Genomic DNA, 20,745 nt, shown 5'->3' on the forward strand with positions numbered 1-20,745 from the left:
ATAAGTTGAAAATTTTTCACAGGAAGAAATAGTGCTTTTCAACTTGGGAAAGGAGGCTATTTGATTTTTTAGAATTGTTGGGTTGAAATTGGGTTGAGAATTAAAGCCAGAGTTTCTACTCTTGGTTTGTAAAAGACATAGTGAGCATTAGAGGGGTGATGATGGCATTGTCCAAAGAACAAATAATAGTGCAACTGTCCTATGCTTTTTTTGACATTTAAAAGTCTCAGATGGTTATGATGGAAGCAATGTGTAGATCAGTAGACAAACTACTTGGAGGTTTCCCCTTTTACATCTTTTGGTCATTGGTTATCTTTATACTTTTATTTTCACATCTTAATTCCCCCTTTTTTTCCTTAACAGTTTTCTGGATTTCCTTTTTTTTTTTTTTTTTTTTCTTTTCTTAAAAGATGTTATTTATTTATTCCTGAGAGACAGAGATTGAGAGAGGCAGAGATATAGGCAGAAGGAGAAGCAGGCTCCCTTTGGGGAGCCCAATGTGGGACTTGATCACAGAACTCTGGGATCACACCTTGAGCCCAAGGCAGATGCCCAACCACTGGGCCACCCAGCATCCCTCTGGGTTTCCTTTGGGGCATTTAGTTTTGAATCAAGTTCACATGTTTAGGGAGCCTAACAGTGAATTCTGTACTGTGGTGTGGTAAATATCACTGAGTTCCATTGTAAAAGATATTTTGATGATTATTCATGTCTTTTGAGTTGTTAACTGAATAACATCTTGATTGCTTGCATCATGTTAAAATGTACTTGTTGTCATAGCAATGAAACAATTTAGTGGAATACAAGCAATATTTCCTGACACTGTTAGAAATTCGGGAAGAGTTATGAAAGGATTGACTTCAGGCCAGTTGAAGTTTATCAGATTAAAGAATTGTGAGCTATATGTAAACAGGATATGCTTATAGTTCTATTTCTTAGTATTCTAAGCCTCATCCCAATATATCTTTTCCTGTATCATGAAGGAAGCATGAACAAGTGGTTTGAATACTTACCACATTCATACCTGTAAAGATTTTATCTACAACAGATGCATTTGGAATTATTTTTCTTTCATTCTTATAAATAGAAATCATTATTTCTGGAAGATTTAAATGGTTGCTGATTTAAATGGATGCTACAATTAAGTACAATCCATTACAGAAAAGGAAGGGAATATGAACCTATGAACCAAAGAAAACTCAAATAGTTTTTGTTTTATTCTACATACTGAATGCAAACAACAAAACTTAAAACCCAACAACCCAGAGATTTTTTTTTTAAAGGGAAATTCCTCTTAGGTGTTATGGTAATTGCTTTAGGGAATATTTGAGAATATTTTGATATTGGAATCTGATGAGATTCACTTTCCTCACATAGATACTCTTTGGATTGTTACTTGACATTTATAAGAATTTGAATGTTGGTAGTTATACGATCTGGGGCAGATCAACCTGGTTCAACTTCATTTTATTTTTTAAAAATTTAAAGATTTTATTTATTTGACAGATTAGGAGAGAGCACGAGAAGTGGGGAGGGGCAGAGGGAGAGAGAAGTAGACTCTGCTGAGCAGGGAGTAGGGCTTCATCTCAGGATGATGAGACCACGACCTGAACAGAAGGCAGATGCTTAACCAGCTGAGCCACACAGGTGTCCCTTAGCTTTATTTTGTACATGGTGTGGAGGAATTGAGGCAAAGGATTATCTTGGGTCCTCTCCTGCTATGCCATTCCAGGAGTTCTAAATTAAATTAAGTGGCTATATATAGCCCTCTAGTGGTTTTGCTATATGCTTACACTGTTAACTTTGGTACATGTAGCATTTCTCTGAAGTTACTGAGTTTGAAAAAATAGCTATTGAGAAGAATCAGATTTTAGTAATATTACATGACCTAAATAATGGAGGGGAAAAGATGGTAGAGATATTTTATTATAACAATTTTCATGCTATATTATAACCCATTTCTGTAACCTACTTTTTGGGTTATTATAATATGGTCCAGAATATTAGAATTGCCCTGCACCTTACAAGATGAATGATTGCATCCAGATTCTTTGCTGATAAATGCTGTGATTGTTATCTGATAATTGTGCATATCAAAGCATAGGGTAAATTAAGTAAGGTACTTAGACTATGAAGTAGATCATACATATCCATGCTATGAAATACAAACTACTAATAAGTTAGACTTAAATTTATTGACCTGGAATTTATGATAGGACTTTGAGGAAGAAAAGTTACAGAATGATTTTATATGCATATCTCCCCATTTTTGCTTAAAAGAAAAAAAAAAAAAAACGAGAGAAACTTCAAATCCTAGTATGAATATGTGTTTGTATAAGCAAAGAAAAACAGAAGATCTAAGCCAAAAAATATAACTACCTTTAGGGCAGTGAGATTTGGAAAAATAGAAAGATTACTTTTTTATTTATGTCTGATTATTCAAATTGTTAAGGAAAAAGAAACAAATGAAAAAAATTGAAAGGCTCAACAGAAAGGAAACTTAATCTGAAAAGTTTTAGGTGACCAAGTTTGGTTTTTAATTTCAGAACTGATTTCCAGCAACAATGAGTTAAGTCAACTACTGCTGATTTTGAGTTTGTTTATTGTTTTAATGTTTAATAATCTCCTTAGATACAAGACTGATGCCCAAAGTGTTTAAAATGTGTGGTGCTTGGTATTTCTCTTTATTTTGCTAATAAGCTTTTTCCTTGTTCTGGGATTTAAAATCCTTTCTTCTCCAGCCCAATTAAATTTGTTAAGAGGGCGTCTATGAAAAGGCCCTTCTTTGAGGTCTTTGAGTGGAACTGATTGGTTCTGAAAATTCTTCCTTCATTGGTTCTTAAAACATTTCATAATTATTGAAGGCTCATTATGAAGGCTGTCTCAATTTCTTCCTCCAAAATGCTAAGGAATAATTTAGACAACAGTACAGACTCTAAAAATGAAGATGGCTCCGTCTTTTCACAGACTGAACACAATATTGTTGCAGCTTACTTGATCACAGCAGGTATGGATGTTTACTCCATTAACCATTATTTTGCTTTTGAATGGGTGAAGAAAAGGGGTTTTCAGCTTAAGGCATGAGGAAAAGCATGGATTCAGAGATGTTTCAGGTTCCATATTGTTGACCAACAAGTCAGTTATTTTGTCTCAGTTGGGGTGCTCATGTAAATAGGGATAATAATACTTGCCCTATTTCGTCGATGTGTAGCAAAGAGAAAGTAGGTGAAAGGATAAATGAAGGCATTGTTAATGATGGTTAATGCCACAAGTTATTTTGTATCTCGTGTAACAGTAGTGAAGTGGGACTGAGAAAAGTTTTCTAGAAAATAATTCTTTTATGATCATATATTTTGTTATTACGTTTTTATTGGTGAAGAATGTGTACCATGGCAAAAATATATATGCCATTTACTATTCTCATACATACTGTTCATAGTCTTGTCTTGGTGGTGGAATCTAGTTAGGATGGAAAGGTCTTAGAAAGAAAAAGTTGCAAAAAGAGGTAGCAGATTATTGTCACTGAGGACAGTTTGAAAATTCAGCTCATTCCCAGAATGCTGTATTGGGAAACTCTTGAGCTTTGAATTTCATCTTTTAGTATCTTTGCAACAATGAGCAACTTCCTTCAGCTTTTTCTTCCATTTTCTTATCTGAAAACAGGATAAGAATAAGGTAACTGTCATGATTGTTGTCAAGAGTAAAATTAAATGACCTAAATGACACATACAGTAGGTGTTGGATGCATACTTGTTTCTTTCTGCCCACCTGTACGCACTCATTGATGTATACTAACGTTTAAGATAAAGGCGTGTTTACTATATAAAAGGGGTGAAGGAAATGAAATAGAAGTTGTCCATCTTTTTAGCATATAGGTTGAATTGTATACATTTTATATTGAGCAGTCCCTTCATTTCCAACTTTATGCTCAGTAATAAGTTTTAGAAGTAACTCTTATATTGGGTTATTGCCATTTTGTGGATTGGCTTATGAAAATTCTCAAATATATTCAAAAGTGGAGTGAAAAGTAGGAGTTTATTCTTTATAGTTGCTTAGTTTCCCTATAGTTCACAATTACTTCTGTGCTAGAAATTGTGGATCTTCAGTTAATTTTTGTAAATTTCAGTGATATGCTAACTTGTTCATTTGAATACCTCTGTATGATAAATACCGGACAAGTTCTGTTTTCCTTTCGATGTTTGTTGTTGCAACAATATGAGAAAACAATATGCTAATTAAAGAGAAAATCTTTACAACTACATAGAAATACTTTATATACAAACTTTTGATTTAGCTAGTTTTTTGTAGATGAACAAGAAAAACTGTCTTTTTAAAATCTGTTTACAAAAGTAACATGTAAAGAAAATTTCTTGTTAAGAAATTGTTCCAGGTTCTTATGCCATAGCAGTAACAATAGTAGGAATTTTACTACCACTACTATGATGGTCAGTACCACTACCACTACCACCACCACTACTAGTGCTACTGTTATTTGAATACTTGCACTGTTCTAAATACTTACACATACAGGATAATTCATCCTTATCCTTATAAGTTAGTTTTATCTTCCCCATTTATATAGATGAAGAGTTTAAGTAACTTACCCAACACACATCTACTAATATCTACATCAGGATTTGAACCCAGGCATTTTGATTCTAGAACACTCATGTAACCTCAAGGGCCAGTTTTACTGAGGAATATACCTTTTTTTATTAATTAATTAATTAATTAATTATTTATTTATTTATTTATTAATTTATTATTTGAGGAATATACCTTGAGGGCGTGTTGTGTTTTTGGTTTTTGGAAGATAAACTGAAAGGAGCATATCTAACCTCTTCATGCTTCTGTTGAAAGATTTATTGTTCTTCAGGTCTCCTAGTTTTCCCCTTTTAACAAAACCCACTTATATTTCCAAATCAAAACCAAAGCTTTGCGGAGAAGAATTTAGTTAAAGCATTTTTTTCATTTGTTATCTTTACCAAGAGTTTATTAGTTTAGTTTAGTTTTGTTTTGTTTAAAGTTTAATTTTCAATTTAGTATGTTTCTTAGATTTTAGCTTACAAACTTTTACCACCTTGAGCACTCTCCCTTTCTCCAGGTAAGGCTGGGAGGCAGGAGGACATGGTATATTGAGGATCTAAAATAAATTCATTATGGATGAATTGTAAAGTGAAGTGTAAGAGATATTAGGCTGCAGAGGAGGCTGTGGACCAGGTAATGAAGAATCACCTAAATGATGAGAGGAATCACTGAATGACATGATTCCATTTGCATCTTAGAAATACACTATAGTAATAGCTAAGAGACCACATGCAAGCTGTTGTATGATTAAGAAGGATCCTGAAGAGGAAGAAGTGGCAATTGGGATAGAAGTAGACACATTCAAGAGTCAGAAGTTAGAATTGTTAGTTGTGTGTGGCAATTGAGGGAGAAGGAAAGGAAGTGTCAAAGATGACAAGTTTTCTGTTTGGGGGTTTCTACTTAGATGGGGAAGCTATTCATCAAGATAGGAGTACACTTGGGAAAGAACAAATTTGAGGAAAAAAAGTCTCTGGGTTCAGTGTGAGAAATGCCCAGTAAAAAGCTGCATATGTGGATTTGAATTTTATGAGATCAGTCTGGAAAGGAGCAGCATATAGGCTTGGAAATGTATGAAATCACAGACTATGTGTTCAATGTTAAAAGGGGGTCTAAGAAATTTGGACAATGCACATATCTAATAAGGTAGAGATGGAGAAAGGCCAGGGTATAGATTAAGTAGGATCTACCAAGAGATTATAAGAAAGCTACAGAAGCCAAGAGAAAATTACCTTAATTTAGACATAACTATTAAATGATCTATTGTCTACTCAGAAAATACCTGCAGTCAGGGAAATAGAGCAGAGAGCTTGAGATAGTGGCTGAATGGATAGAGAAAAGGGCCAAATTGTTTACCTCATACCCCCCATTATATCTAAGACCTCCTCCAAAATACAATTACTTTATTCTGGTTGTGTACTGGTAGGCAACAACTTCTGCATTATGTTTTATATGACTTTTAAAATCATCAAATTTGTACTTAGCTTAGAAAGATTCAATTCATTAAGCTTTTTGGATGCATGCTACAATACTTGACACTATAAACAGAGCCAAAAGGGCACCTGACTGGCTCAATCAGTAGAGCATGTTTCCATCCATCCATGTTGGATGTAGAGATTACTTAAAAATAAAACCTTAAGAAAAAATTAAAAAAAAAAAGAGACAGAGAATCACTGAATTTGCTATCATTGTGCCTTACTTATGCTTTGAAAGAATAATAGAACTTAAACAATATGAGTTTTAATTGTGCTCTGTTTATTAAGTAAATTTGTTAACTGCCACATACTCATAGAACACAGAAGTCATTAGGAACCTGAAATCTAGATAAGAAAACTAGGAATACCTAAGAGTTAAATATAGCATCACATGAGATGAATTATGTATAATATAAGCAAGCACTTTGGAAATTTAGAGAAGAGAGAATACTGTGGGTAGGGGAAGGCTCTAGGGCAGAGCTGGGCTTAAATAGAACTTTGAAGGATAGGTAGCATTTGAATAGATACAGGAAGAGAGTGTTTCAAGTGGGAAAAATAAGAGTCAAAATTTACAGCAAGCTTGTGTATGTGATAAATAACTAGAGTAGAGGGCTTGTTTGGCAAATGTGGTAATTTGCTTAGAGAAGGTGAAAACAGATTGAGGCAAAACCTGTAATATCAAGTTGGGACATGGGGGCTTTTATTCCACAGCCAATGGAGAGTATTGGAGTTCTGAGAAGAAAGATGGCTAATTCTATGTTAAAGCCAGCTTACTCTGCCAGCAGTATGAAGGGAAAAGAATAGGAACCTGGAAAACTAGTGTCACAGGATCCTAAAAGAAAGTTTTGACTGAGGCCCCAAGATGTAATAGAAGTTCTTCGTCAGTTGCTACTTTTGGGTGTTGGTGTTTGGAAATCCTCCCTCTCTACAATTGCTGGGGGCTGCTCACCAATAGTACACTTCAAATACAACTCTTCTCTTGTGGCTTACCCCTCCTTTAGCCCCCAGGAATCTGGTAATGGCTCTAGCCTGTAAGCCATTCTGTAATCTATTCATTCCTTATCCCCACTGTTAGGACCTACTGTGACCCACAACTAGCTTATGGGAAATTTATGCATCCTTCACAGCATGTAGAGGTTGTTAATTGGGCTAACATGAGTGTCTGGTCCATTCAACAGTACTACTCATTGTATATAAATATACTACCATTCTAATTATGAAATTCAGTCATCTGTCTACTTGAGTCCATCCCATCCCGGGGCATTGACAACAATGAGTTTCTGGCCCTGCAATGCTACGAGTCAGATCCCAGACTGTGGAAACTTGGAGGTACCATGTGTGAGGCTTCTCAGTGTACCTAAAGCCAGTCTGACTCCCTTTCTGAGTAGTCAAACCTTGCAGTGTGCATTCTATAAGTGGTCTGTGTGTGCGTGTGTGTGTGTGTGTGTGTGTGTTGCATGATGAACTCAGGTTTGAAGCTGTTGAATTTCCAAAAATACTGGAACAGTCATATGATCTTACACGTGGTAGATCCCTAGTAATGTTCAATGGCAATGAGTTTAATGAGAAGGGATATGGAACTGGAGCATGAGTCAGGGCTGGAAAGTGACAGAAGAGCTGTTAGGATAGAGTGATAGCTTAAGGCTTGAGAAAGCAAACAATAGAGAAAGAAAAGCCTCAGGCCTCAGGAAGGAGGAAGAGGAAGTTAGACTGCCAAAAGAGATGGTATGGTCATACATATATCTTAAAAATCAGCAGAGGTGGTATCATGAAAGATAGGGGAGGGATTTCAAGGGCAGAGTGATTGACAGGGTATTAAAACCAGCCTTCAGTGCTCTATATGCAATCGGTAGATTTTTTGTTTTAATTTTATTATTTCTGTTTCACAAGAAGAGCTGGGAAGATATTACAACCAGTTTTAAGAACAGTTGGAGCTCATCAAATAAATGAACTAAAATGGACTTGCTATCTTTTTGAAGGGACTTAAATATTTAATTTTGAATACTACTTTTAAACATTCAAATTAAAGTGATTTTAATTTTTTGTATATGTTCTCAGGTATAATAAGTATTTTCAGCAACCTAATAGTTCTGGGCATCTTCATTAAGTATAAGGAACTTCGGACACCCACAAACGCAATTATCATTAACCTGGCTGTTACTGATATAGGAGTCAGTAGCATTGGATATCCCATGTCGGCAGCTTCAGATCTGTATGGAAGTTGGAAATTTGGATATGCAGGATGCCAGGTATCGGAGACATTTGGAATGAAAGCAAAATAAAAGATTAAAGAGATACAAATTTAAACGTCTAAAAAAAAGTATCCTGGGACGCCTGGGTGGCTCAGTGGTGAGCCTTTGGCTCAGGGTGTGATTCCGGTCTGGGGATCGGAGCCTGCTTCTCCCTCTATGTCTGCTTCTCTCTGTGTCTCTCAGGAATAAATAAATAAAATCTTTTTTAAAAATACAAAAATACAAAAACATCCCAAGGGTTTCAATCAAACAAGACAATGTAGGATAATAGATAGACTGCTCTTACTGAAAATAGCTTCAGAAGTGACTGGGAAATATATTCTTTAATAAGAGAAATGACAGTGGTAGCATTCATTATATTTTCGAAATTTCCCTGACAAAACAAAAAATTTCCCCCAAAACAAAAAAATTAGCATTTAACCAGAGAAGAAATGTAAAAATTTGCATATTCAAAAAACTTGCATATTGCAAATTCAAAAAGAAATATCCTGTTTTCATTTGAAACAATGAACTATTTAATGACAGTATCATAATATCCAAGTAATGTAGTGAGTTTACCAGTTTTTCCCCCAATGGAAAGTCCTCCAATGGAATTGCTATTAATTATATCCATTAAATAAAGAAGATGTGGTTTATGTATACAGTGGAATATTACTCAGCTATTAGAAATGACAAATACCCACCATTTGCTTCAACGTGGATGGAACTGGAGGGTATTATGCTGAGTGAAGTAAGTCAATTGGAGAAGGACAAACATTATATGTTCTCATTCATTTGGGGAATATAAATAATAGTGAAAGGGAATATAAGGGAAAGGAGAAGAAATGTGTGGGAAATATCAGAAAGGGAGACAGAACGTAAAGACTGCTAACTCTGGGAAACGAACTAGGGGTGGTAGAAGGGGAGGAGGGCGGAGGGTGGGAGTGAATGGGTGACGGGCACTGGGGGTTATTCTGTATGTTGGTAAATTGAACACCAATAAAAAATAAATTAAAAAAAATAATTATATCCATTATTTTTACTGACAAGGAAATATATTAATTTGTATTAGGATAGTAGGCCATGGCTCTTGCTTGATTTTTAAAAACAGTTTACTATTTTAAGGTATAAAATTATAGAGAATAAAGTAAGAGTAATAGAGTAATGGATACTCACATATATACCACCTGGTTTTGTCAAATCTTAATGTTTTGCAATATGTGCTTCAGGTTGTTTTGCTTTTTAAAGATAAAATACTTGAGGGGCACCTGCATGGCTCAGTCAGATAAGGGACTTATTCTTGGTTTTGGCTCAGATCATGGTCTTAGGGTCGTGAGATGGAGCCCTATGTTGGCTCTGTATGCTCAGTGCAGAGTCTGCTTGAGATTCTTACCCACCCTGCTAGTGTGCACACACTCTCTTTCTCAGTTAAATAAGTAAAATCTTTAAAAAAAATAAAGATCTAAAACCTGAAAAATACTATTAAAGGCCATGCATTGCATACCATCCCCAATCTTACTTCCTTTTCTTCCATGAGTGTTTTTCTATCTTGGTACATATTTACCTGCAAATAAACTAAACATCCAGAAAACTGTTTGGATGTTTTAAGTTCTGTATAAATAATACATTGTTTATGTGATGCAATCTTATATGATAGTATGTTTTTGATGTTTATCCTTGTTGATGGATGTAGCTGTAAGTCACTTTTTTAAATTACTACACGATATTCCATTTTATGAACATACCCCAGTGTATTTATTTTCCTGTTATTAAGCATTTATTCTCAATTATTTTCTGTCACAAACAAGGCTTCAAGTAAGCATTCTTTTGTCTCTACAATACATAAGAGGTTCTTTAAACATCTTGTTTATGAGAAAGATGGTTGGGTTGTAGAGCATATTCATCTTCAACTTCATCAGATATGGCCAAATTTGCTCTCCAAAATGGGTATGCCAATTATGGGAACTTTGATTATTCCACATTCTCTCCACTGCTTGGAGTTGCCAGACTTTTAATTTTTTTATCACTTTGGTGGGTGTGAAATGGTACTTATAATTTGCACTTCTTTGAATATGTATTGTGGTTTACATCTTATATCATAAACATTCAGGTTTCCTCTTGTATGAATAGCTCATTTTTGTTTGTCTTTTCTTTTTGTTGAATTGTTTATCTTGTGAACACTAATATTTTGTTGGTTATATGCACTGCACTTAATTTATGGTTTGTTTTTGCATTATGTTTATAGAGTATGTTGTATAGAAGTTTTACTTTAAGTCTTAAAATTTTAAAAGTTTATTTTAATTAATGAAGACCTAAAACACTTTCCACAAATGTCTTTAGTAAGCCAGTTACAATATGACAATAGAAAATTTATTCTAAAATTATTAAAATAAAAAACATTCAATGTATTTAAAATGTATTCTGGCCATAGAATAAAAATGTAAATGTCTCTTGGGAGGGTGTATAGAATGGTGTATTCTTTCCAATTTTGAATTTTAGATTTATGCCGGATTGAATATCTTTTTTGGAATGGCAAGTATTGGATTACTCACTGTTGTGGCCATGGATCGATACCTGACCATCTGTAGTCCTGACACAGGTATAGCAATTCTCTCAACTTTCCCAACGAATTCTTTTCTTGCTTAAGTACCACTCACAGACATTCACTTTAAAATATAAATGTAATGAGTTGTAATCATGGTCAGTTATTTCTCTGACAGTCCTTGTTCAAAAATTTCAATGATTTCCTATGATACTTAGAATAAAATCCAAATTTCACAGCACAACCTCTGAGGCTTTGTGTGGTCTGGCCCTTGGCTATCTTTCCAGCTTTGGCAAGGACACCCTATGGGGTACTGGCCTAGGCTTTTCCCATTTCAGGGATAAATGCTATTTCCCTGTGCCTGGAGCGTGTTTCTCCCTGCTTATCCTCTGACTGATCCTTTTTATCATTGAGGTGCCAGCTTAAATGCCTTTTTCCCCCCTAAATATGAATTCAGGTAGATAGGCTCTGAGTGAACTGAAGTGCTTTGCAAAGAATCTACTTCATAGCAATGTTAAGTAATCAGTTAAAACAAGGTGAAGATATGAATTTCATCAGTGGCAAATGATGCTAATATTTCATCTGTTTGTTAATAGGAAGAAGAATGACCACCAACACTTACATCAGCATGATTCTGGGGGCCTGGCTCAATGGTCTCTTTTGGGCTTTGATGCCTATTATAGGGTGGGCTAGTTATGCCCCGGATCCTACTGGGGCTACTTGTACCATAAACTGGCGGAAAAATGATGCGTAAGAGACACATTTTCACTTCATAATCAACTGTTTCTAATGTAGACATTTTTTCGTCATTTCAAATTTAAGCTCAGAGCAAATGCTTCCTTACAGAATGTGGCAAAGTGCTTCCCTGGTAGTGATGATGCAATTCTAGCATTGAATTATGCTTGTTTGCAAGTAAAGGCCATCCAGCTCCATTACTGTTCTTACCCTCTTCTGTCCTCTGTCTCCTGGGGCAGCAGAGTGGGTAGAGAGCACCCATTGGGTATTGGCATCTCAGGAGTAGAATCTGAAAGGGAAAACGGAATGTTAATATCGCTCTAGACCGCATATGGCTTTGCCGAAAGCCCAGCTGACTCCCGACTATCTTTTCAAGATGATCTGGTGATAAAGCTGGAATGACCCAGTAAAAGCAAATCACCATAAGGATTTGCTTGCTCCTTAGTGATGCTCTTCTGTATTTACCAGGGAAAAGAGGGTAACTTTGTTAAAGAAAATGAAAGATCACTCAGAAAAACAGAAAATTTCTCTCAAACTAAATCTAAATCTTAAACTTTCTGTAGAGGGTCAATAAGTAAATATTTTAGGCTTTACAGACAAGACTGTCTCTGTTACAATGATTCATCCCTGCCTGTGAAAGCAGCCATAGACAGTATGTAAAAGAATGTAGTTCCAATAAAATTTAATTTACAAAGACAGATGATAGACTGGGTGTGGCCCATGGGCCATAGTTTGCCAACCCCTAGCCTAAATGAACTAGTTAAATATTCTTTCCAACCTACTTAATAATATAGTGACTGTTGAGCAGTGCCAGTATTATTTTTAGTAATTGTCCTGTTTCCTTTTCCTTATTCAGCACATGAAACAAATAGAGATTTAATGATTCCCTTTTCTTATTTTCAGATTTTTTGTTTCTTTCACGATGACAGTTATTGCAGTAAATTTTATTGTGCCCTTGACAGTGATGTTTTACTGCTATTACCATGTCACTCGATCCATTAAATGCCATACTACTAGTAACTGCACTGAGTATCTCAACAGAGATTGGTCAGACCAGGTAGATGTAACAAAGGTAAGACATTAAAATTCTTAAAATGTTTTTGTAATGGAGCTTTTACGCCTATGTGGTCCATATTACAATCACCTCTCCCCAGCACCTGATGCTTACTCTCTGGCTCTTTTTCTTGTGTTTGTCTCCATATTTTTAAAATTTATTTTATTTTTTAATTTTTAATTTTTTTTGTCTCATATTTCTAAATGATGTGTTTGTCTGCTGTTTTGGGTATTTTTTGTTTTCTATCACTCTTGATTTCCTACTATAGACAATGAGAGTATATTTCTCTTACACCATCTTTCCTACTCCTCCACCCTGTCCTTTCTTTTCCTCTTCTTGTCTGCATTACGTTACTATTTGGTTACATTGTTGACATTATCATAACTACCTAAATTCTGTTTACTACAGATCTCTGTAGGGTTCTGTGATTTGTATTTTTTAATCAGTTTTTTTTCTTTTGGGGCTAATAATTCATTCACGTCTTTCATTTTCTTCCTCCTTCTCTCAGTCCTCTCTTCTGCTACCCTCTGTCCTCCGCACTCCCCATAGTTTTGTTTGCTTACTATTCTGTGTACTTGTCATGAATTCATCTCTAAACTCCCCACCAGAGGCACCAATCTTCTCTCAGTGTTTCAAATGCATCAGAAACTAACTGACTTCATCCTTTATTTGGAACTATCCCTCTTGGAGCTCTCAAGCATCTTGCTCTGCCCTGGCCCTTCTCTAAGACCACTGCCAGCATCCTCAGATCTTATCAACAGCTGGGAATGCCTTTGGCCTCTCTTCTGAGGTGGATTGCCCATTTTCTGGCTTGTGTATCTTCCTTTTTCTTGGTTACTTGTTCTCATTTGGTGGAACACATTCTCAAGTAGATTTCTGAGAAGGTTATAGGGAGGTAAATTATTAAAGATTTTATTGCCATATCTTACTTCTATGACCATATTTGACTGTTAGCCTCACATGGAATTTTAAATAGAAAAATGATTTTCAAGGACACCTGGGTAGCTCAGAGGTTAAGCATCTTCCTTCGGCTCAGGGAGTGATCCTGGAAACCCGGGATCGGCTCAGGGAGTAATCCTGGAAACCCGGGATCAAGTCCCACGTCAGGCTACCTGCATGGAGCCGTCTTCTCCCTCTGCCTGTGTCTCTGCCTCTCTCTCTCTCTCTCTCTCTCTCTCTCTCTGTGTGTCTTTCATGAATAAGTAAATAAAATCTTAAAAAAAAGAAAAATGACTTTAAAAAAAAATTCATTTATCTATTCATGAGAGACACAGAGAGAGAGAGGCAGAGACACAGGCAGAGGGAGAAGCAGACTCCATGCAGGGAGCCTGAATCCCAGGTCTCTGGATCAGGCGCTGGACTGAAGGTGGCGCTAAACCGCTGAGCCACCCGGGCTGCCCAGAAAAATGATTTTCAGAGTTTTGAAGGCGTTGCTCTATAGTCTCCTAGCTTCCAGTGTTGCTATTGTGAAGGCTGACAGCATTCCAGTAACTGACCCTTTGTAGTGTTCTATGTTCTCTCTGGAAGCTTGAAGGATCATTTCTGTGTTTCATGCTGATGTGCCTTGAGGGAGTTCTTCATTCACCCATGTACTGGGTATGTGGTGAGTGCTTTCAATATGAGGACTCAAGTCTTCCCCTTCTGGGAGATTTCTTGTATTATTTCTCTGGTGATTTCCTTTCTATGTTTTGTTTTTTCTATTCTCTTTCTGGAAGTCTTTTTTTTCTTTTTTTTTTTTTGGTATTGAATCTTCTGGATATATCTTCTAATTTTCTTAATTTTCTCTCCTATGTTGACCCTGTCTTGGACTTTGTTTGTTTGTTTATTGTTTCTACTTTCTGCAAGATTTTCTCAACCATATCTGGTCTGAAATTGGGTTAGAAAAGTGAGGCTCAAGCCTTGGGTGTGAAATTTAAGCAGGCACCAAAAAACTCAGCAATCCAAAAAAAAAAAGTAGCTAATGTAGTATTTTTAAAAAATAAGAATTAATGTCACATCAGAAAGGGAGACAAACCATAAGAGACTCTTAACTATAGAAAATGAACTGAGGGTTGATGAAAGGGAGGTCAGTGCGGGGATGGGGCAACTGGGTGATGGGCATTAAGGACGGCATGTTATATAACACTGTGTGTTATATGCACTGATGAATCATTGAACTCTATCTCCGAAACTAATAATACCCTATATGCTAATTAATTGAATTTAAATTTAAAAATTAATTTAAAAACCCATATTGAACAAAATATAAAATTTTAAATAAACACAGCATCTGACCCTGCACTTGCATGACACATTTCATACCTAATCTTGGCTAACCACATCATCCAACCTTTCTAGTGCATTTTAAAAATTCTGCCCTTTCTTTTTCAGCTAGGGTAAAGGATAAAAATGGTTTTAATAGATAAAAAGAGTTATTTTACACCCTCTACTCCTTTCCAGTAGCCTCCTTTTCTTTTATGGATATATATCTTCTCTCATTTCTGTGATGGTATTATGTACATACTTACATTTTCCTCTGTTCATCACATATTTTTTGTTTCCCCTGAATTTCTCTACCAATTTTTTGGGTATCTTTTTTTAAAAAAATATTTTTGAAGTATAGTTGACATACAATGTTATATTATTTTCAAGTATACAAAATAGTGATTTGATGATTCTCTACATACAATGTTCACCACAATAATTATAGCTCCTGCCTGTCACCATACAATGTTACTACATTATTGACTATATTCACTATGCTGTACTTCTCATCCCTATGACTAACTTATTTTATAACTGGAAGTTTGTACCTAATCTCCTTTACCTATTTTGCCCATCCCCCTATATTTCTCTCCTCTGGCAATCACCAGTTCTCTGTATTTATGAGTCTATTTCTGTTTTTTGTTTGTTCATTTGTTTTGTTTCTTAGATTCCACATATAAATGAAATCATATAGTATTTATCTTTCTCTGTCTGACTTATTTCACTTAACATAATATACTCTAGGTCCATCCACATTGTTACAAATGGCAAGATTTCATTTTAATGGCTAAGTAATACTCCATTGTGTGTGTGTGTGTGTGTGTGTGAGTGCGTGTGCTCCTGAACCATTTTTGTCTCTGCCTGTCAGTTTGTTTCCTCAATGTGTGGTGGTCAATGACTGTCTCTTGCATGCATATTTAAGAGTGATGCACTAAAATGCTGATTGTAAGCTCTGAGCATTCACATTCACTGGGATGTTCCTTTGGGGGAATTTCTGATGCTCTGTGTCTGAATGTATTTTCTTCTGGGCTGGTCAATTTCCAAGAAGATTCTTTTTTGTTCCTAAGAGGGAAGCATAAGTCTGTCTCCTGTACTCTCATGGCTCAGAGCAGGGAGGGGGCAGCATGCAGCACCTCTCTTTCAGTACACTGCTCCAGCTCTCAGCTGAGCCTGGTGCCTCCTAGTTTCTTGCCTCTTACTCTGAATCTCTGGATTCTTCTGGGGAGAGGAAGGGGAATTGCCTGTTTGAGTGGTGAGTGGTGAGGGGATTCAGAAATCTAATTCCTTCTTTTTGTGGATTTCAATGAGTTCTGCTATATCTCTACATTCAGAGCCAGCTTGTTACCTTCAATTCCAGAGACTTTATGTACTGTTGTGGAATGGATTAGTCTGTATTTAGTTTTCCCCTGCCACTGGCTCTTTTTAAAATTTCTATTTATTTTAAAATTATTCTTGTGTCTGATAAGTAATTTGCTGCTTATCCAATGATTATTAAGTTTTAGTTTCTATAAAGCTATTTTCTAATCTGTGATTCTCAATCCTTGGGTTTTTATCTTTTTTTTTTTTAAGATTTTATTTATTTACTTTAGAGAGAGAATGAGTGAAGCATTCTTCACTCATGAGTGGAGTGGAATAGAGGGAGAGGAAAAAGCAGACTCCCAGCTGAGCAGGGAGCCCAATGTGGGGCTCCATCCCAAGATCCCCAGATCATGACCTGCACAGAAGGCAGATGCTTCACTGACTGAGCCACCCAGGCGCCCCTGGGTATTTATCTCTTTAAACCTCTTTTCCATCATTTTAGTGGATAATCAATAAAGAACAATATAAAAATTATAATTTTTTATTTAAACAAGCTGCAAGGGGGAACCTCTTTACAAAACTATCTGTACTGTGCATATATATTGAGCTCAAATCATCTGTTCAGAATTCAATGAACTCAATATAGAATTTTGTTTTTTTCCAGGTTGAATTTAGAAGGTTAGACAGTTATATTTTAGAATAGCAGATAATGACAGTGAGGGCAAAAAGCACAGTGCCAGCAGTCCATAGCACAATTATTAGAAATGGGTTAGGAGTGGGTTTTCATCTGCCTCTCATCAAAGCCAGCTTTAGTATTCCTCTCTAGCACACCAAAAGAAAGAGGACATTCTTTACATTTGTATAACATTCTATCCATTTAACAAGCCCTTGTTATCATAGAGACTTTGACTCACACAGGCAAAGTACAACAAGGTTTGGAAAAATTCAGTTTTTCCTCTATGTCATCATCAACATAAATTTATTCAAAGTCCACTCTAGATAATTTTTCATACTATTTTAAATATATTAGCTATTTTGGGCACCTGGGTGGTTCAGTGGTTGAGCATCTGCCTTTGGCTCAGGTCGTGATCCTGGGGTCCTGGGATTGAGTCCCACCCACACTGGGCTCCCCGCAGGGAGCCTACTTCTCCCTCTGCCTATATCTCTGCCTCTCTCTCCCTGTGTCTCTCAGAAATAAATAAATAAAATCTTATATATATATATATGTTATATATATATATTAGCTATTTCAATATTTTAGATATTGGGTTTGCCAAACATTGATTTATCTTACAGATGTCCGTGATAATGATATTTATGTTTCTGGTGGCCTGGTCCCCTTATTCCATTGTGTGCTTATGGGCTTCTTTCGGTGACCCAAAGAAGATTCCTCCCTCAATGGCCATCATAGCTCCACTATTTGCAAAATCTTCTACATTCTACAATCCCTGTATTTACGTGGTTGCTAATAAAAAGTAAGTAGTGTTTAAAATGCTTTTAAATTTTAGAAAATGGATATAGAAAGAATTTTAAAAAGATTTTTGAGGAGGCAAGTGACAGAAACTCACTTCAAACTAGTGTTAGAATTATTTGGCTCATGCAATATGTGTCCAGGCCCTTAAATACCTAGAGCTCCAGTGACAGTCTCTTCCCACATGGAGGCAAGATGATTACGGCAACCCAAGACCCATGTTCTACCATAAGCTAAGCATCCCCAAATTTGAGTTTCAATTCAGATGACTCTCCAGCAGAAAAGCTGCTGGACGGTGGTTGGTGGGCTCAGTTTAATTCTCATGATTACCCCCCACTCCCAATACATGGAATTGATTTTCCAAAGAAAAGAGTGGTTCTATTATCAGAAAAAGGACAAGGTGAGGAAGGCAATGTTATGCTCCTTAAGTGGGTGGCATAGTTGCATATTTATTAAAAAGAAGTTATTCAAATGCAAGGGCAAAACTCAGTTCCAAAATAAATGGGCTTCAGGAGTGGATAGTCATTGAGGATAATAAAGAATCCTTCCTTCTCCCTTTGTTGGAACTCAACAAAGATTTCTTTTCTGTCTCCTCAGTGAAGCCTAGATTACTTTATTTCCTGTTACTGCTGAAAGATGGAATAACCAATTTATTGGCCTTAAATATTTGATCAGAAAAATCTCAGTAGAGGCCAGGTAATTTGATACTGAAATGCAAACTTTCGTGTTTATGCACATGTTTGGGAGAGCCGCGTTAGCTACAGGTATACAAAGAAACATAAACACTGTCAAGACCAAACAGACCACATAAGAAGACTAAAGAACATATTTTAAATTCAGAGTCTATTTGTAGTTCTTTTGGAAAGATTATCTTCAAACTTCCCTTAATTTCAACTGGCATTTGCTCAGAAGAACAAATGTGTAAAATACACATTCTCAGTTCAAGTAAATTGTGACTGACATTCAAAGTATCATCCTCTGGATGCCTGGGTGTGGTTGAGCATCTGCTTTCGGCTCAGGGAGTAATCCTGGGACCCAGGATCGAGTCTCGCATTGGGCTCCCTGCAAGGAGCCTGCTTCTCCTTCTGCCTGTGTCTCTGCTTGTCTCTCTCTGTGTCTCTCATGAATAAATCAATAAATAAATCTTTAAAAAAACAACAAAAACAAAAACAAAGTGTCATCCTCAATACACATAATTATTGATTTTTATTAAATATCTTCAATGTTTATAATCAATGGTGCAAATTTGGTCTTTAACTATACCGTATACTTTATACATTTATGAATATACTTTTTAAAAAGATTTTATTTATTTGAGACAGAGAAAGTGAGCAAGTGGGTACACTTCTGTCTGGGGAAGGGACAGAGGGAGGGACAGAGGGAGAAGCAGGCTCTACACTGAGCAAGGAGCCTGATACAGGGCTCCATCCCAGGACCCTGGGATCAGGGCCTGAGCCAAAGTTAGATGCTCAACCAACTGAGCCATCCAGGCACCCCATTTATGAATATCATTAACAGAAGATGTTAAAGTCGGAAGCAAAAATTTATTTGGAGATGTCAATTAGCAATAGAGGCATCTTAGCCATGTTTGAAAATGCTTTAAAAGTTCCAAGTCATTATAGGATAATGCCAGATTTCCCCTTTCTTACTGTAGATTTCGGAAGGCAATATTTGCCATGTTCAAATGTCAGACTCATCAAGCAATGCCCGGGACGAGTATTTTACCAATGGATGTATCTCAAAACCCACTGGCTTCTGGAAGAAACTGAAATAAGAGAAAAGTACATAGTATTAAAATATTTTGTTGCTTCTCCCCCATGGTTTAGTTTTATTTTAAATATGATCTGTTTAGATCAGAGGTAGACATAGATTATTGTCTTATTACACCCTCAATTCCTCAAGTGTAGCTTCTAGTTCTTCTATTTGTGGGATGGCTACTGTAGTGAGTGTTTATTTCCTTTATATGAGCTTAACTATTCATTTCCTTTGATGCACAGGCACTTGAGACCCATTCTCTTTCTCCCAAACATGGCATTCAATGACCTGGTAACTGGTGTGAGCCCTCCACTAGACTAGAAGTAGCCACTATTTTAATGTTAAAATAAATTAATAATAATAATAGTCTTCAATAAGTAAATTACTGAAATGAGTTGTTGGATATTCCTAGCTAGATGGAAAACATTTTTAGCATTTCACACTTTTAAAATTGCAATTATTAACCTCTACTATTTAACAAAAATAATTGAACGACTATTAAACACATTGCTTCTAAATCACATTAGTTGATGCACATGTGTACATTACATAGCAATATAATCTCTGCATATTATGTATTCTGCATTTTTAATTAACATTTTTCTGTATATGTATTTCCATATGTTTGCCACTAGAATTAATCAGGGAGGTTTGTGTATTTGTTCTCTTTTTCCTATTTTGTTTGTCTGAAATTTATTTTTATTGTGGCAAGAACACAACATGTGATCTACTCTCTTAACCAGTTTTTGTGTACAATACAGTTTTGGTAACTATAAGTACAGTAGTATATAGCAGATCTGTAGAACTTATCTTGTTTAACTGAAACTTTATGTATATTGATAGCTGGATGCTTGTTCTTTGATGTATCTTTAGCAGGTAGATGCATTTTGCCTGGCACGTAATAGTCACTCAATAAAAAAAAAAATTGTTGAATGTTGAATGCATTTTATAAACTCATGCATTTGTTGTCTTAAATAACCATTGTTTAAATAGTTGACATTTAAAATCTGCAGTTTTTTATTTTAATTGAGCAAATTTTTCTAGCTTTATTGTTTCTATTTGCATCCTATCATTTTTAAATAACATTTCCTACAGTATTCTTATTTTTATAGAATTGGCTCTCTTTTGAAAAGGTTTTTGGTTAAAAGATGATTGATAGAATCACTCAGTACAATAACACGATTAAATTATATGTGTGTGTGTTATCAGGCAGGGGCAATCAGGAGGTACTTGACATGCCCAGATATATATAAATGTGTGTGTGTGTGTGTGAATAAAACCTAAATCCCTGATTGTCAAATGTCCATGAAGATTTACCATTTTATGTATGTGGAGGTAGTTTTTAATTATCGAGT

The 20,745-nt window shown here is 35.8% G+C and overlaps 1 protein-coding gene and 1 long non-coding RNA gene across 4 annotated transcripts; one reads left to right on the forward strand and one right to left on the reverse strand.

The window, feature by feature from the left end:
• The first annotated feature begins 2,871 nt into the window (after positions 1–2,871).
• On the forward strand, positions 2,872–20,334 carry RRH (retinal pigment epithelium-derived rhodopsin homolog). Of its 3 annotated transcripts, none has more exons than XR_004811438.2 (8): positions 2,872–3,007; positions 8,118–8,308; positions 10,790–10,889; positions 11,429–11,582; positions 12,471–12,639; positions 17,461–17,639; positions 18,233–18,331; positions 19,290–19,448. XR_004811438.2 is itself a non-coding variant. In XM_049104950.1 (8 exons), exons 1-7 carry the CDS (start codon positions 2,872–2,874, stop codon positions 19,402–19,404), a joined length of 1,044 nt encoding a protein of 347 aa, XP_048960907.1. In that variant the 3' UTR covers positions 19,405–19,416; positions 19,633–20,334. The 3 variants fall into 3 exon arrangements, 2 of the variants coding, with proteins under 2 accessions (XP_048960907.1, XP_025321699.1); XM_049104950.1 differs by lacking the exon at positions 18,233–18,331 and adding an exon at positions 19,633–20,334 and having other exon boundaries at positions 19,290–19,416; XM_025465914.3 differs by lacking the exon at positions 18,233–18,331 and having other exon boundaries at positions 19,290–20,334.
• On the reverse strand, positions 3,002–12,952 carry LOC118353135 (uncharacterized). Its single transcript, XR_007407773.1, has 3 exons — positions 12,914–12,952; positions 11,778–11,856; positions 3,002–3,653 (listed from the first exon to the last, which is right to left on the reverse strand). It is a non-coding gene; the product is annotated as an uncharacterized LOC118353135 (long non-coding RNA).
• Positions 20,335–20,745: the final 411 nt, after the last annotated feature.

The sequence above is a fragment of the Canis lupus genome, chromosome 32, assembly GCF_003254725.2.
Source record: "Canis lupus dingo isolate Sandy chromosome 32, ASM325472v2, whole genome shotgun sequence".
NCBI lineage: Eukaryota > Metazoa > Chordata > Mammalia > Carnivora > Canidae > Canis > Canis lupus.